This window comes from Malaya genurostris, chromosome 2 (assembly GCF_030247185.1).
Source record: "Malaya genurostris strain Urasoe2022 chromosome 2, Malgen_1.1, whole genome shotgun sequence".
Classification (NCBI taxonomy): Eukaryota; Metazoa; Arthropoda; class Insecta; order Diptera; family Culicidae; genus Malaya; species Malaya genurostris.
In genome coordinates, this window is record NC_080571.1 from 53,500,282 (window position 1) to 53,517,425 (window position 17,144).

Sequence of the window (17,144 nt, forward strand, 5' to 3'; positions counted from 1 at the left end):
CTGAATCCTAAACCCATATACCGGAACTAAGCTCTGAAACTTGAAGACGATTTTTCGCCATGACTACCAGAATGGGTTGTATAGAGTACAGTGAAGTAAATTTCCGCATAATTCTTTAGAAGTATTATTATGGTTCTAAAAAGAACCGAATAGAAGAAGTCTGGAATAAAGAACTGGACCCTGAGTTCAAGAACTAAATTTAGAATCAATAACAGACTCACAATCCAGTTTCAATTCTAGAACTGCAATTTCAGTTCCGAAATACAGTTCTAGAATCCAGTTTCAGCACGCAGGCTCTGAATTCTAAACCTATATTCCGGAACTAAAATCTGAAACTTGAACTTCCTCGTTACGACTACCGAAAAGCAAATGAGAGTTGGGACCTAAGCGTTTGAGGTTTTAACCACGCAGAAGGTGCTCTCTCCGTCGCTGCTGGTTGGAGGTTTAACTCCCACGACGTCTGCTTCCATCGAACGCACGAAAAGAAATGATCGATTTTCACGATTTTTATACGCATTCAGATGAAGATATGTTCCTGACTACCTCAAAATCGTCGTCCTTGCGCGAAAAATCCAAGCAAAAGTAAAGAGTTTTCCGCATTGTATTCAAATTTTGAGAAAACTTAATTTTTGAGTTGTTTGTGGTTATCTCACACGGTTTAAAATATTATCCTAAATTTCTGATCATATTTTTGATGAAATGGTGAAAAAACTATGTTGCTACCATTAATACAAGTCGAGATATTCACGATTAAGTTCTGCCCATTCTTCCATATGGCTAATTTTGAAAAGGCACCCCATAGTAAAGTAAGTCGTATTCACGACAAAACCTGTAGCCTCATTTCAAAAGGAGCTGAAGATCCGCAAATGAAACAGTATTTGTGAGTAGCAACTACTCTGGCAGATGGCATATCAACTTTCTCGAATTCAGAATCTGTAGTATCTTTCTCTTTTACATAAAATTTCGGGTCAGAGCTAGAACTGTGATCATCTTCTTCAGAGGTAACTTTATGATAGCGTTTTCTGTACGAAAGTAAACGGCTATTGTTACAAATTACATCACCGATGGTCAATGGAAAGTTCAGTAATTTCGACTGACACCAGCGTTTCTATAGTAGTTGTTCGACCACGTGATCGCGTGATGTACGTTTTGCAACAGCAACACTAGAGATTGAATCTAACATTTTGACTGAAAATGTGAAATACAGCATTACGTACATGAGAAAAGAAAAGGTATTTGGTTCTATACTTTGTCATAATGTTTCAGTATGTACCATTCAAACAAAAAGAAATAAAATAGAAATTATGGTAATTTGAAGGGGGAAAAGTATTTTACCCCCAAATTTATGCTAGGCGCACAAAACCATTTTCATATGTTTACGTTTCGTCTTCGACTCATCAGTGCGTCAGCAGATTAAAAAAGTACAACCAGCAAGCCGAAACTTGTTTCGTTCGAGACGTCAGTTTAGACGTTACACTTCTTGTGTAATAAAAAAGTGACTTGCAAATAGCACTAACTTAACATCTGCTTAGCGGATTATGTTGATCCGGGGGTTTGCGTCAGCGGATCAACATAATCTGCTGACGCACTGATGAGCCGAAAACGAAATGTAAACATATAGAAATTATGAATAAATGTTATACACATAACAACAAACGAACGAAAAACAGACGAGGAGAAAAGATGAAAATACACGAGACAACGAAAAATAAAAGTTTTGCAAAAAGTATCGCCCAGAGGAAGAACTCGAACGTTCACCCTTCTCTTTCCCGAAGAGGTACTAATTACGCTATTCTGGAACATGTGTAGAACACGCTCCAGAACGCAACAGATGAAATAGTGCTGAACTTGTGCGTGATGCTGCACACCAGCCGGATGAGATCCAATTTCAGCCCCAGCTGCTGTCTGACCTCTTTTTATGAACAATCACTAGGGCATCTACCTCACTCACTTCCCAAGAACTCGTAAGACTTTTCATTTGAATTAAGTTTGTGAAATTCGATTTAGTCATCTCGGAGAAAATTGAGTGACATCCTTTCTTCAATTTTTGACCACAATATCTTGTACTTCTGAAAACGGATTCGGTGAAGCGGTATAGCCAGGGTTGTTACGGTCGCGCGGATCTCGCGATTTTCGCGAATTTAGCGCGGTTTCTGCTAAGATTTTGATACTATGACGCGTACTTCGCGCGAATTTCAAAAAACATCATTCCACATTTGTTCGAATATAAAAAGTTCTTTGCAAATTTTTGAAGCTTGTGAGTTTTATGAAACTCAAAAAATATTAAAGATGGGCGAACGTCTCAGCAATCGGTCGAGCTGATCGATATGGTGAATTTTCAACTTGATAAAACCAAAGGCGGTTCTAGCAAATGTTTTCTTCAGTGGACAAAATTTCGATTTTATGCACTTCGATTTCTAGTGATGCAATTTGCTATTTCAACAGAGCTGTTACCAGGAATTACAAAAACTTTTCGCTACATGTGATTGCGTTTTCCCATTCCAATGTCTGATGGATGATATCGTCTCAGTGAAAACTCATTCAATAATTCAAAGAACGTAAAAAATGGAATGCTATTCTTCAATAATATGGTCACAAATTGTGTGTATGATGAAAATCGCGTTCTTAAAGCAAAATTTGCACGACATGCTTACGAAGCAAAGTCTGACAAGAAAAGAAACAAAGAAGTTCTGGGATTCCTTCCTTGGTGATAAGAAATTGTCCTAATAGTTGATTGGTTCCACTATCCAACATTTTCAATTGTTCTTTGCGTTCTGGATTTTTTCCTGAAATATGGAAGAAATCCTATGTGAACAAGGGTGTAGTATCACATAACGGTCTCCAAGTTAAGTAGACTGGGATTTAACGGATAATTTTGGAATTGGCTTCGATCACATCTAACTGGTCGTGAAATGATAGTGAAAATAGGGGACCTGTTACCTCTGGATTTCCTCAAGGAAGTCATTTTGAGCCGTTTATATTTTAATTGCATCTCAACGATCTAAATTTTTCGATCAAAACTACCGTTCGCCGATGAATTTAAAATATTTCACATAATCAGATCTGCAGCTGACTCAGAGTTTCGGCAAGAACAGTTGGATAATTTTACTAATTCGTGTTACATAAAAAAGCGGGTTTAAATACCACTAAATGCTCCGTCATGTCTTTTAGTTGCAAAAAGTCTGTATTCAAGCTCAACTATAATATTTCACAAACTGTTCTCAAACGCGTATCGTCTGTTAAGAACCTGGGTGTTCTTTTGGATTCCAAGATAAATTTTAAGGAGCACATAGAGTTTACTATCTCCAAAGCTTCTAAGTTATTAGGATTTATTTTTCGCGTTACTAAAAAAATCTCTGATGTACATTGCTTGTAAGCTCTGTATTGCACTTTATCTGGTTATCTGGTCACCTTATTACCAAAAGGATATCCAACGCATTAAAGCAATTCAATCCAAATTTGTCCGATTCGCTCTCCGACATTTTTCATGGAGATATCCTTCAATCTTACCGAGTTACCATGACCGCTGCAAACTAATTGATCTTGATTTATTATTTGTCCGTCGCGATGTTCGTCAGGCTAGTTTTGTAGCAGACCTACATCAGTCGCGAATTGATTGCTTCCAACTATTGCAATCGTTACAATTAGACAATCGACATCGTAATCTTCGATCCATTTTTTTTCTTCGGATTCCCTATGTTAGAACTAATTATGAATATAACGATCCCATTACTAGCATGTGCCGCATATTTCACAAATGTTTCAAATCTCTCGACTATCATTTGTCACGTAATGTTATCAAGAAATCATTTTTCATGTTATTGTCTCATGAGATTTAGTTACTATAGAAGGCTGCTGTCTGTAGATTTAAGGAAATGTATCATTTGGATGATTGTAATTTATTAATGCAAAAGATGAGGAGGTTTCATACCTGCTGGAGAGCAAGTTTGACAGAAACTAACTCCAGTGGGCTTTTCCCTGCTCCAAATAAAAGAATAAAAGAAGAGGAGGAAAAGAAAGACACCCAGAGTAAAATCCGACGACAAGAGGAGGAGGCGCTGTCTCAGAAAACAAAAGCTAAACAGGGGGCGATAAATAATTGAAACTGAAATCCAAAAGAATCAATCAGATCATCCTGATGTGGTCTACAATAAAATTCATCTTACCGAGAAGGAAAAGCTTGCCGAGCAAGAATATGTTGATGCAAAAAAAATGTCGTCGCTAAAATTGGTTTAACTTCCTTCAAAATCACAAAATTGTAAGCAATTTTATTTTCACTGTTATATTTTCCGTACATGAGAGAGTTTATATTAACTAAGAACATAAAAAATATGAAATCGTTTTCATGGGGTTTCTCACTGGACGTGCTGTAAGCGGACTTATTTATTGTGTTTATATCACAAACTTTTGCAGATTTTTAGATTATAATGAAGTGGATTTTCAAGTTCTGTGGTAATTATCACCTGCATGAAAATAGTGGTGTAAACGCTTCGCTCGAATATCGCGCGTTTTAGTTCTCAATTTCGCGTGGATTTCGGGCGTTTTTGTTTTTTACTAAACATTGGTTCGTAGGTACAGCCATAGCTCACAAAATGGAACAGCTTCAAGCTTAATTAGAAAATTTCTTGTTTGGTTTCGTCGCTTTAAGTGATGGTATAAAATTTTTAAAAATAAGTTAGTTCCAATTTATAGTATATGACCAGTAATTTCGGAATCGGAAACCGGGAAGCGGGATAACGGAATCTATTCGTTTAGTCTTATCACCACGTAATGCCGGTCAAATTGAGCCGCTTGGTACACGGAACATCATCACATATTCTCAGATATTTTCTGGAAACTATGGAGCTTTCTACACAAATTCCACAAAAATTGAAGAAATCGATTCGACGTTTTTAAATGGACACAGTCGATAAATGCATGACTATTTTTTGATAGCTGTTGTTGTTTCAAATTTTAGTAAAAAATATAAAAATATATAGCGCTCTCAGTCTACAAACTATGAAAACCATCATAAAGATATTCGATTGACATTTTCAAACAGCTCTAACTCTATCTTTATCACACATTTTTCTAGAAATCTATAGACATCCCTCGATAACATATCTTTTTGATAACTTTTGACACTGTAATGAAATTTTCATTCTTTCTTTCATTATTCTTTCATTACATCCATTTACAACACATAAAAAACTGACACCCGCTCTAGTTCGTGCCTGCCGGACCCGAATTTCATCTATGTGATACTCGCGACGTTCATATATTACTACCATTCGTATATAAACCACATACCAGTAAGTTCTTGCTTTGTAGCTTTCTAGGTTGTACCCGAAGTATGATCGTGTATGTATTATGCAAAGGTTGAAACTCATTTCCTCCTTTTCGTTACATTGATTTCGAAGCCCTGCGCTTGAGTTGCATAAACTACTAGAACAAAGTACCATGCGTTTCCTTCGAACAACATTTGACTGTAAAAAAATAGAAAAAATCAAATAATTGTGATCGTCCACATTTTTTTAAAATATGAAAACATACCACTTTAACACGTCAAAAAAAAATTATTTATCACTAAAAAATCCAGAGTGGTGCAAAAATTGGAAGAGGGAAAAAATATGTTTCAAAATTTTAAAGTATTTTTTAATAGAAGAAATACATCTTCAAAAATTTTAAAATAATTTAATATACCTGTTTTTTTTTTAATTTTTTTTTGAAGAAGCGGTTTTCTCAAAAATTAAATAAAATTAAAATCAATAGAACCACCCTAGTTTCGTCCATATTGACAGTTAAAGGGTTGAAATTTTGAGAAAATTGTTTCCAGTCTATGACCTTTCGAATGTGATATAACAATATAAATTCTCTTTGAGGGCAGATTTCACATGCTCATCCTGCTATAGCCTTTCGGCGACAAAGCAAGAAGAAGCATTGAGTTGTCTCGCCTCGACCTGACCACTGCGAAGCGCTACCTTAATGTAAAACAAACGGTTTATTACTGATAACTAACTTTAAACATTCGATTAATTTCCTGTTAAAGATTTAATTGGGAAAAGTCATTAAAAGTCACGAAATAAAATCGAAAAACTGGTTTCAAAATTAAAATCTCCCGTGTCTGTTTAACGAGGCAATTATGAAGTTATGGAACCATCGACACTCGAACCGTTCACTGAAACAACTGTTACATTTTGTTCTGTGGTAACGGTTGCTACAACTTTGTTTTATATTGCATTGTACGTGTTTTTTTTACCTGGAACAGAATGCAAAAAAGACAAAATGAGACTAATTTCACAGTGCAGCGACTGCCTCGCCGGGACCCATTCAGTAAAACACACACGTAACAGGTTACATGAAACGACTTCAAGTAAAATAATGAAACAACAAAAAAAAAAAAATAACACACAACTACAAACGAGTTGTGAGAATAACTCGACATTGTTCGCAAGTGCTGCCTGCTGTTCTCGGTCGGAGTGGGTGATGATAATTTACAAAAGGTATCCATGTTTCCTTCCCCGGTGAATTGTCAACTGTGCGCTGTGGGCAAAACCAGAAATGACTCCCCCTGCCATCCTGCGAAACCCCGGTGGCAGCACATGACTGTGACTAATCAACAACTTCAGAAAAACACCACACTGGCAAGCTTGGGACGTGATTTCGGATGTCACATCAATGGACTGTTTGGTAGTTGGAGCTGCTAAGGTGGTGGAAACTATATAAATCGAATTGAAATTCTAGTGCATGATACAGTTGCGAAGATCCGGTTTCTGTAATCTTCCTAATTCGTTACAAACGGACCCAAAAACCCAACTCCGCCTTGCATCGGGCAAAAGTTTTTCGTTGGTTGATTGTACCTACCTCCTACCACTGGACAGGTAAAGTTATGGCTCCCCCTCCTTTTCCGCCCATCTTTAGATCCGTTTCGTTTGGTATCTCGCCGGCGAAGGGAAACAAAAATGACAATGCGCAAAAATGTAATTATTTTTATTAATGATGAAAGTTTGTTCCATTTTCCGGGGTGCAAATTCGAAAACAACCTTTAGAATAATGTGAAATATAGTTGTTGTTGGTGCAGTTCGTTTTTTCGTAGATTTTCTCTGCACGCATTCGCAAGTAGAGCGACTTGTCGAGCTGCAGGTGTTTAGCTAATGAAAATACCTTACAGCTGTTGGAAAGGTGTGAGATTTGTAATGCTCCTCATGAGCTGTTGAAATTTTTTTTTTTCAAGATAGTGGTGCCTTCTTACTCGTTCGACTCGCTGCCACCAGAGCAGTGAAAAATGACCTGCTTTTTAAACGTTCAGAAATAAAATCCACCGTATTCTATTGACACTTTCACTTGAAAGTGCAATTTCAGAAAAAAACCGGATCCGGAATTAATGAAACCGGAAACCCCTTTTCGTGCTACTGCGGCGTTTGTCAGTGCTGCCAGGAGGTCAACTGCTTCACAACTGAGCCGAGATCGGGTAGCGAAAGCGTCCGTCGGAATAGTTACGGAATTTCGCTTGGTTGCAGAGTGGATGGTGATCAAGTTGCAAAATGCAAACAAACAGAAAGAATACGAGATTTCAGAACACGTGTCTTTGATGCAGCTAACTGAACGCTACAGAACGCCCACTTAACGGCAAACCGATTTGTCTTTTTCTTTTCCAGCGAAACATTATACAACTAATTAGTCTACTTCGCTCCATTCTGCGAAGCACCTCGGGTGATAAATAATCTTATCATCATTTGAAGTTGCTTTCAGCAGCTCCGAGCAGGTCCTGCAGAGAGTTGCTTCTCGTGTTATGCAAATTCCTGCAGCAATCATCATTCTTATTGTTTTATTTTTTGCTTCTTTTTCTACTCTGTACATCATTCCCTCATTCATCGTCCTGTTCGAGCTCAATACTGGCTAAACTGGTGATACCCATTAGCGCTAGATCTGGACGTTGATAAATTATTCCTGGCGGAGTGGTGCCCACTCGCTACGAGCTGCTACTGCTCATTACTAGGGAGATTATTTTTCATTTCGCCGCTGCTACTGCTGCTACTACTACTACTACTACTACTACTACTACTCGCAGTTACGCTGCTGCCAACATGATTGAACTTTTCCCATTGCATTTTTCCACACTCCACTGGCCGGCCATCGAGCCGATATTTGCTCCAATGGCCGGCCTGAAAAAAAAAGAAAATGGATCAGCCCGGACAACCGGCCTTCGCACTGATTTATAATTAACATGAACGGCAAACTTATTTCATATCGTATAATTAATCTCTGCTCTAACGTGTCCTTCGCTTTTTTCGTAAAGGAAAAAGTTTGGTGCCGGCGAAAAAAGGATTCTCTTTGGGAACAAAAAAAAAAAAAATAAAGCTACGCTTTATTCACCCTACAGGGAGATGTTTTTTGCACACTAAGGATGCTTTGCATGAAATAAGTTGCTACAATTCAGTTTGAAAAATGACTTTCAAGAAGAAAGAGATGTTATGGTGCTAACTGCAGTGGATCTTACAAATCTTGAGTGAGCCAGTTTACAATCTAGCAAAAGTTGTTCAATATTCATTCATCCCTTGATGCGTTAGAGATATTTACAGACGAATAGACACGAAATAAACAAAAAATCCAAGAGTCAAGAGGGAAGAGCCAAGGTCCAAGATTCCAATACCAAGAGTCCCGAGTCAAAATCTCAGATCCAAGAGCCAAGAACATACAGCCTTGGCTCAGAGCCAAGAGCTCAGAGCCAAGAGCTCAGAGCCAAGAGCTCAGAGCCAAGAGCTCAGAGCCAAGAGTTCAGAGCCAAGAGCTCAGAGCCAAGAACTCAGAGCCAAGAGCCAAGAACCCAGAGCCCTGATCCCAGAACCCAGAGCCGAGGAAAAATATACATGAACAACTCTTAAAACTCAAACAGGAAAGTTGCAAAAGGAATCGAATTAACCTGTAAAGACCACATGTTTTTCCCATTTTCGGCACTCAACACGAGTAACCCAAGTAACGATCACGTCTACGTTTCGTCGACAACTCAAACTTAGCTCTTTATGTTAATCTGCTAACGCTAAGCAAATGTAAAGTTGAAGCTATTTGCGCATAAACTTTTTGCACCGAAGGAAAAATGCATAGGAACGAAATGCAAAACACCAGTCCAAAAGCCCATGCCAGAAATTTTTTCCCAGGGTTGCTCACCAAATCGTATTAAATCGTGATGGATGACAAAACTGACTCCGTTAACTTCCCGAGCAAGTAGCAAGTCTAGGTTCGATGTTGCTGAGGATGTTTGAAAAAAGAAATTTTCGACATTTGCGAAAAAGTTTTTGAACCGGCAGGCGGTTTGTGGAAGTGGTGCAATCAGCGGTTCACTCGGATTTACCATAAAAAGGTGTCTCTGACCATTCATAAGGAAGAGGATTTTGTAAAATCTAACTCATTGGTAGGTTTTATTTACCAGAATATTTCTTAAAATTTAACTAATACCTATCAAAAGTTTTTTTTGCTTGAAATTTTGAAATCGGTCGAAAATTTTCATACGTCTTCTTCGAAAACCATTTTCTAACAAATTGGCAGAAAATTGCTTGTTAACTTCTTAAAGTCTTGTGAATTCAAATTTTTTTCAAAAACCGGCTTCTTAAAACACTCGTTGATTGTCAGAAAACTGCTTGTTGACTTCTTAAAGTCTGAACAATACTTTTTTTTAATATCGTTTATTTATACCCGGTCTTAACCAAGTTGCTGTCGTTCGCCGGAATAATACTTTTGAACCCGGAAATTTTCTTAAAAGAAAAAGGGCTTCTTAGAACATTTTTCAATTGTCAGAAAATTCCTTGTTAACTTCTTAAAGTCTGAAAATTACTTGGGAATTCGGAAATTTTCTTTAAAATACGGCTTCTTAAGATGCTTTTGATTTATCATAAAATTGTTTGTTATCTTCTGAAATTCAAAAAATACTAGTAAATTCGGATTTCTTAACACTTTTCGGTTGTCAGAAAATTGTTTGTTAACTTCTTAAAATCTGAATAATACTAGTGAATTCGGATTTCTTAACACTTTTCGGTTGTCAGAAAATTGTTTGTTAACTTCTTAAAGGCTGAATAATACTTTTGAATTCGGAATTTTCTTTAATAAAAACGGAAACTTAAAATACTTTTCGATTATCAGAAAATTTCTTGTTAACTTCTTAAATTCTGAAAAATACTTGGGAATTCGGAAATTTTCTTTAAAATACGGCTTCTTAAAATACTTTTGAATTATCAGAAAATTGTTTGTTATCTTCTGAAATTCAAAAAATACTAGTGAATTCGGATTTCTTAACATTTTTTGGTTGTCATAAAATTGTTTGTTAACTTCCTAAAGTCTGAATAACACTAGTGAATTCGTAAATTTTCGGTATAGAAAAAGGTTTCTTAAAACGCCTTGTGATATGATAAGCATTGTATTGCCGTTCCAAGCATAATTGTCCCAAATATATAGGAATTTCCTTAGGATATAAGACAGATATGCGTAGAACGGCAGCGTATTAGAAAAAAAAACAAGCAGCCAAAATTATCACCAAAAATTTTTTTTAAGTCAAATATGTTCGAAACTATGAGGGAATAAATAAACAAACATTAGCTATGTTTTTGCAGAATTTGCAGAACTCAACCTTCTTTCCTAGGGTAAATGCTCGCAGCTTGAACCTAGCTTCAACTATTTGACTATGTGCAACTATTATTGATATTCGTCACCGTTCATAAGAAAATCAGATTTGAAGCGTGAAAATAGCTCTCTAAAACACACTTCGAAAAACCAAAAACACTTAAGTGTTCGAAATCAAATTTATCATAACTAAGTATTCTTAGAATTTTGAAATTTTGCTTTGCCGAACCGTAATTGGTTTTTGAAATGTATAAACGGTAACTGTTCCGTTCCACGGGGATGATTTTAGAACTGAAAAGTAGTGTTTGTACCAGAATTTCACAAAGAATCTGAAAATGCAACTCAAAATTATAAAATTTTAGCTAAAACAACCGAAATATAAAAAGTTTACATAAACTTTTCCGCATTTCGTATTGAGGTGGTGTGAGAAATGCACGGTGGGCACGGTGGCATTATATCGTGAGCAAAAATTACATATAAAATTATGACGCGAATTTATGCAACATTGGGTTTAGTGTTGAAATAAAAACGAGTTGAATACAATAAAATGGGTATTGTAAGAAATTGTTTATTTTCTAAGTAACTGTCATTTATAATGCTAATAATGTCCAATTCTGTTGAGTTTAATGCATTGATGTTGCTGAAGCAATAAAGCCTGGCTGTGTGATATCGTATAACAGGTATTATTTTAGATTGTAGCAATTTTTATAGCAAAACTATAACTTCATCATTGATAAGCTACTGAATGAAATACAAACCAAGTATTATCGTGATACAAACAATGTGATAAACATTGAAAAACAACAGGCATATACTTGGTTAGCAAGTTGGTCAATACATATACATATAACCTCATGTTAGTCATTCATAATTACTCATGATTTATAGCTCTAGTGTAAGAGTAATCACTAACAATAACGATTGAATTATTCAAAGTGTGAAGGATTCAAAAATCCATTACGTCCAGTCTTGTTTACAAGCCAATATAACGAGAGGTAAGCCCACTGAGCTCAATCATTGAGAAAAGTTCTTGTTTCTATGTGTCAGTTTTTCTTGGTATGCTTTGTGCGACGGTTCGTTCAACTGAAGCGGATAAAGTTTTGCGCGCATTTTATGACGCTACATTTCACCTTAAGGGCTGAGGACAGTACCGTGAAGTGGTAGGTTTTTTGCTATTTTCCTGTTTCAAATTAAATTTTCTTGGAAACGGTGCAGAATATACAAAAACCCACCTGACAATGTCTTCGAAATTTAGTTGAGAATATTCTGTGAAATTTTCAGAATGACTCATTGAGTTTAGCGGTCGTGTTGTATTTTCTTCTGACTGAAGAACTGCTGAAAATTGGAACGCTCGGAAATGCATACCTCTACTTGTTCATCGAATATCTCGGCTTTGTAGGATTGTATCATAAATCTACCGTGACAAAGTCTAGATAATTTAGTTTAGATGCGATTAGTACATAAAAACATATATGTTATCGCGATAAAAATAAAGTTTTGTATTTTTCTGTGAAACAAAGTCAGTTTCAATGCATCCGCCATTTTTTTTCGCTTTGGTTTCCTGATAGCATTCTAAAAAAGGAGAGAGAAATAAAATTGGCTCGACAAGGCTGCCAAACACACATACATTCAATCTTGATGAAAGTTGAATATTTTTTCATTGTTCATTGAAATCCATGTAATGTCCAACCCATACGATAGATTAATGTGATAAAAATTCTCATCAAAATAATAAAATGTATGCTGGCAACCCGGTACAGTTTGCTCATATACGAGAGAGTACAAGAGAAATACGATGCGCAAAGGGAATTGAGCGAGTCACGTGGTCGATTTAAAACTCAATACGTGGCCTTCTGTCCTCAGAACTTAAGGTGAAATGTAGCGTCATAAAATGCGTGCAAAATTTTATCCGCTTCAGTTGAACGAACCGTCGTACAAAGCATACCAAGAAAAACGGACACATAGAAACAAGAGCTTTTTTCAATGATTGAGCGTGTGTGGGCTTACCTCTCGTTATGTTGGCTTGTAAAAAGGACTGGACGTAATGGATTTTTGAATCCTTCACACTTTGAATATATGCTAATTCAATCGTTATTGTTAGTGATTACTATTACACTAGAGCTATAAATCATGAGTAATTATGGATGACTAACATGAGGTTATATGTATATGTATTGACCAACTTGCTAACCAAGTATATGCCTGTTGTTTTTCAATGTTTATCACATTGTTTGTATCACGATAATACTTGGTTTGTATTTCATTCAGTAGCTTGTCAATGAAGAAGTTATAGTTTTGCTATAAAATTTGCTACAATCTAAAATAATACCTGTTATACGATATCACACAGCCAGGCTTTATTGCTTCAGCAACATCAATGCATTGAACTGAACATAATTGGATATTATTAGCATTATAAATGACAGTTACTTAGAAAATAAACAATTTCTTACAATACCCATTTTATTGTATTCAACTCGTTTTTATTTCAACACAAAACCCAATGTTGCATAAATTCGCGTCATAATTTTATATGTAATTTTTGCTCACGATATAATGCCATCGTGCCCACCGTGCATTTCTCACACCACCTCAATACGAAACAGCAGCGCGCAAGCAATAAAACAAAATGCGGAAAAGTTTATGTAAACTTATTCAAATTTCGATTGTTTTAGCTAAAATTTCATAATTTTGAGTTGCATTTTCAGATTCTTTGTGAAATTCTGCTACAAACACTACTTTTCAGTTCTAAAATCATCCCCGTGGAACGGAACAATTACCGTTTATACATTTCAAAAACCAATTACGGCTTGGCAAAGCAAAATTTCAAAATTCTAAGAATACTTAGTTATGATAAATTTAATTTTTTGGTTTTTCGAAAATCGGTCTAGTTTTTGAATAATTGATCAAAAACGCTATTTTCGCATTCCACTACATTTCACCTTAAGCTCAGAATTCAGGTGAACCAGAATCCAGCTTCTGAATATTGTAACAAAATTAACTTTTAGAATTCAATTCCAGAATCTCAGTTAGAATTTCTCGGTTTTTATTTATAGTTATCTTGCTGATAATATTTTATACGTCGGAAAAAAAATTATTTAGTTTAGTACAACTCGAGATATTCACGATTAAGTTCTAACCACTCTTCCTCTGTGCGAATTCCCAAAAGACGTCTCATAGTAAAATAAGACGTATGTACGTCAAAAAATTTGTTTGAGATATTTTCTGCCGATTAAATGGACAAGCGTTTCATTATCATTCGAAATCACGTCGTGAGAACGGATATGTTTCTGGAGAAATATTTGTTTGATTAACAGAGTAACTAAAATTAGATTATGCAGAGACCAAAAACTACGCATTAATCCACTCGATACTCAAACGAATTATGCAGGTTGCCTAACTTTTTTGGGCTCGAAATTATGGAGCAAAGAACAGTTCCCCTCAAAAGAAACGTTTTTTAGTAGCTTTAGAAATTAACCAAAGAAATCTGAATAGCACCTTAAAAGATGGATAATTTTTCAAATGTCAAAATAATATACCATGACCATTCGTCACTAGAATTTTGTCGTGAGAAATGAGAAACTGTCAATTTTATTCACATTTCTAGTTTGCCGAGCAAACAAAAAATGCAAACTATTATTTCCTTATTCAACACTAATTGATAGTGTATTTGCGCAAAGCAATTCAATTTTCTATTGCCACTTGAATAATTTCTCGCTATCGCACTCGTTGCAAAACAGCTAACATTCCGTCATCCAGCCGTCATCATCGTGTCTGTACAGAAATCAGCAGTTATGCAGCCGGATAGCATAACCGTTCCCGGCAAAAGATCAGTAATAGCATTCAAGAAGTTTCCAAGACGAAAGTTTCATTGAAGTACAGTGAAAGATACGAAAAAGGTCTAGTCGATCCGATAGATGAAAGAAGAGAGAGAGCTGATGGCAATTAAAATTGTGCACTCATAAATAATGGCCAAATGAAATTGCATGGAAAACTCAGCGCCTTTGAGAAACCATCCGCGAGCATTTTTGCTTTCATTTTTCTTCAATTTCCTTTCTCATTTTTTTTGTTATCCGAGCCACTTTTGAAGCTTTTCGTATTCATAAAGATCATATCTCGGTAATAGCACTGTTCCTCCGCTGCCTAGCAACTCCGAACAAAAACTGCAAGTGTGCACTTCATTTGCTGTGAATTGATTTCGCGCACTTGCCTACCCAACAGCGCGGAACGTGGAATGCTCTGCCATTAGGTTCAAATATTTTTGAGCTCATTTTTCAACCACATTCAAGCCTCACCCCTCCCTCCCCCGCACTTTAACAAATCATCGACTAGGATTGATCACGGGTTTTCTGTTTTTTTTTTTGCAGGTGAAGCAGCCAGCCAAATACTGAACAAGGCGGAACCGCTGTTCATCACCCGGTCGGAAGCATTCAAATTTGCCGTCGGCGATACCATCACGTTGCCCTGCGAAGTGTCCTCACCAGGTGAGTAAAGGTTATCAACCGCGACCGTCGTTCTTCCGAGCGACAGCCGGTTTTGCAGCAGCAGCAGCAGAAACATTAGCGGTTTGACCTTTCGCGGTGGGAGGGATAACAACTCAGGCTGTTGGTCGGATGGTGGTTACACCGAAAGTGCATTATGCTAATGGAACTGTGCAAATCGAGGAAACTATCGGAAGTAATTTGTACCGAACAGAGCGGTACCAACCGGAGCGAGATTCGCCGACACAGTTTCCCGATCAGTTTGAAACGTAAACTATTGACATACAAATTGATCGCTGTCGCGGATAGATTTCCGTTTTACCAGTAACAGTAAGATTTATGTGTCGATAAAATGTTGCCATCCGTCGAATTTTTAATGGCTTTGCAATGACAGGCGGATGGAACTGTGATGTATAATGTAGTTTGTTCAAAATGTCAAGTCAGCTTGGAGAGTTGCACGGCAAAAAAAAAAAAAAGATAAAACGTTTTTCATGACAGGTTTTTGTTAAAATTTCAACAACGGTTGTTAAAATTTCAACAACGGTTGTTAAAAACGTTAACTAACTCCAACTGATGCGCGTATTCTTCGGCAGTACGAACGCTACGTAGCCGCTCGAGATTGAGTCTCGGTGTTAAAGTGCGACGAATGTTCAGCACCGACGATAGTTTGAGCGCATACAAACCGCCACAAGATAGTGGTCAGGAATTGTAAATTGATAAAGCCTACTTAAGTTAAGTAAAATACGAAGTCCCCTGCCAGTCGTTGCCATCCAGGATGAGACAGGTCTCGTCGTCCATCACCACCGCCACGTCGCGATTTGTCGGGAAAATCGAGTTGACCATTTCTTCCGTTGACTTCCGTTTTATGACATGAATGTTGATGTTCGCCAGGTAGTTTTTCATTCTTTGGCCGATTGCATAGACCTTCCGGCCATGCGCACACAGCGATTTACCCACTTTTCCTTCGGTCTTCCTTTGTTGGAACTTCTTGTCGCTCAGGGTCGTCGGCCGTACGGAACCGAATTTTCTTCCGATACTATGATTGTTGTCTAATAGTGCCGAGGTATCGTAAATGCCGGAACGGTCGTATCCGGTGTCCACAAAGTGCCGAACGATCTCCGTTTTCGATGCGGCGAGGTACCATTCTTTGAGCACACACACTTCTGAACGGAGTTGCGTCCCTGTTTTTTGCCTTCACGGTTAGAGTTCGACTGATAGAGCTGTCAAATTTTGTGTGCTGACTCATGGGTTATTATGATTGATGCTGCATGGGTAGTTTCGTCAGTACGGGTAAAGGTAAACCCATGAAAAATCGGCAGTTTTTGTCCATGTTTGCCTTTCTTATATCGAAAGGCTATGTAATCACTGCAAAAACCCAATGTCATATACCATTCGACTTAGTTCATCGATATCACAAAATGACAGTGTGTGTATGTCTGTTTGTACATTTTTGATGTGGAACATATCTTTATTTTCTATATAGCGGTACAAATCAGAAACTAAAGGAAAAATACACGTAGAAATTTGGTCTGGTTTTAAACACTTACAGCCAGAGATGGCATTTCACCAGAGTGGTACACGCTGGCGTCAGATTCTTGTCCACACCGAGGATGCAAAAAACGAAGCATCGCACAAAGAGGAAAGCGCACTTCTTCTCAGTGACGAATAGACAGCATTTGAGTGTGTGCTTGTAGTTAAAGCAGCTGGCGCGAGTGAAACACATTCTCTTCGCATGAATCGCTCTCACGCGCTCTCGTCTAAATACACCCAAGTGACCACTGGCGCGTGATGGTGAGCGAACACTTCTGTGAACTTCAATTAATAGAGAGCAGATCTGACCTTGCTATGAAAAATTTCCAAGGAAAACCGAAAATTTTATGATAAATTATTTTATTTAGCTGATTTTGCGTGTCCACGCTTATTCTACGCAAACCATACAGCTGAGTGCTCACCGGCGTGTACACCTCTGTGAAAGTATCTGCATACACCTCAGAGAATTTATTAGCTAATGCTCTAGCACTTAAGTGCGATTAAGTAAAGGAGGTAAAAGGAAATAAACAAACGCACTCA

General features: G+C 37.2%; 1 protein-coding gene across 2 annotated transcripts in view; it reads left to right on the top strand.

The window, feature by feature from the left end:
* Nucleotides 1–17,144, top strand: part of LOC131431176 (hemicentin-1-like) — a 400,232-nt gene that overhangs the window by 243,752 nt on the left and 139,336 nt on the right. For both annotated transcript variants that reach the window (XM_058596735.1, XM_058596736.1), the window contains one exon: nucleotides 14,961–15,077. In XM_058596735.1, coding sequence (XP_058452718.1) covers nucleotides 14,961–15,077 — 117 coding nt within the window. The remainder of the gene's footprint in view (nucleotides 1–14,960; nucleotides 15,078–17,144) is intronic.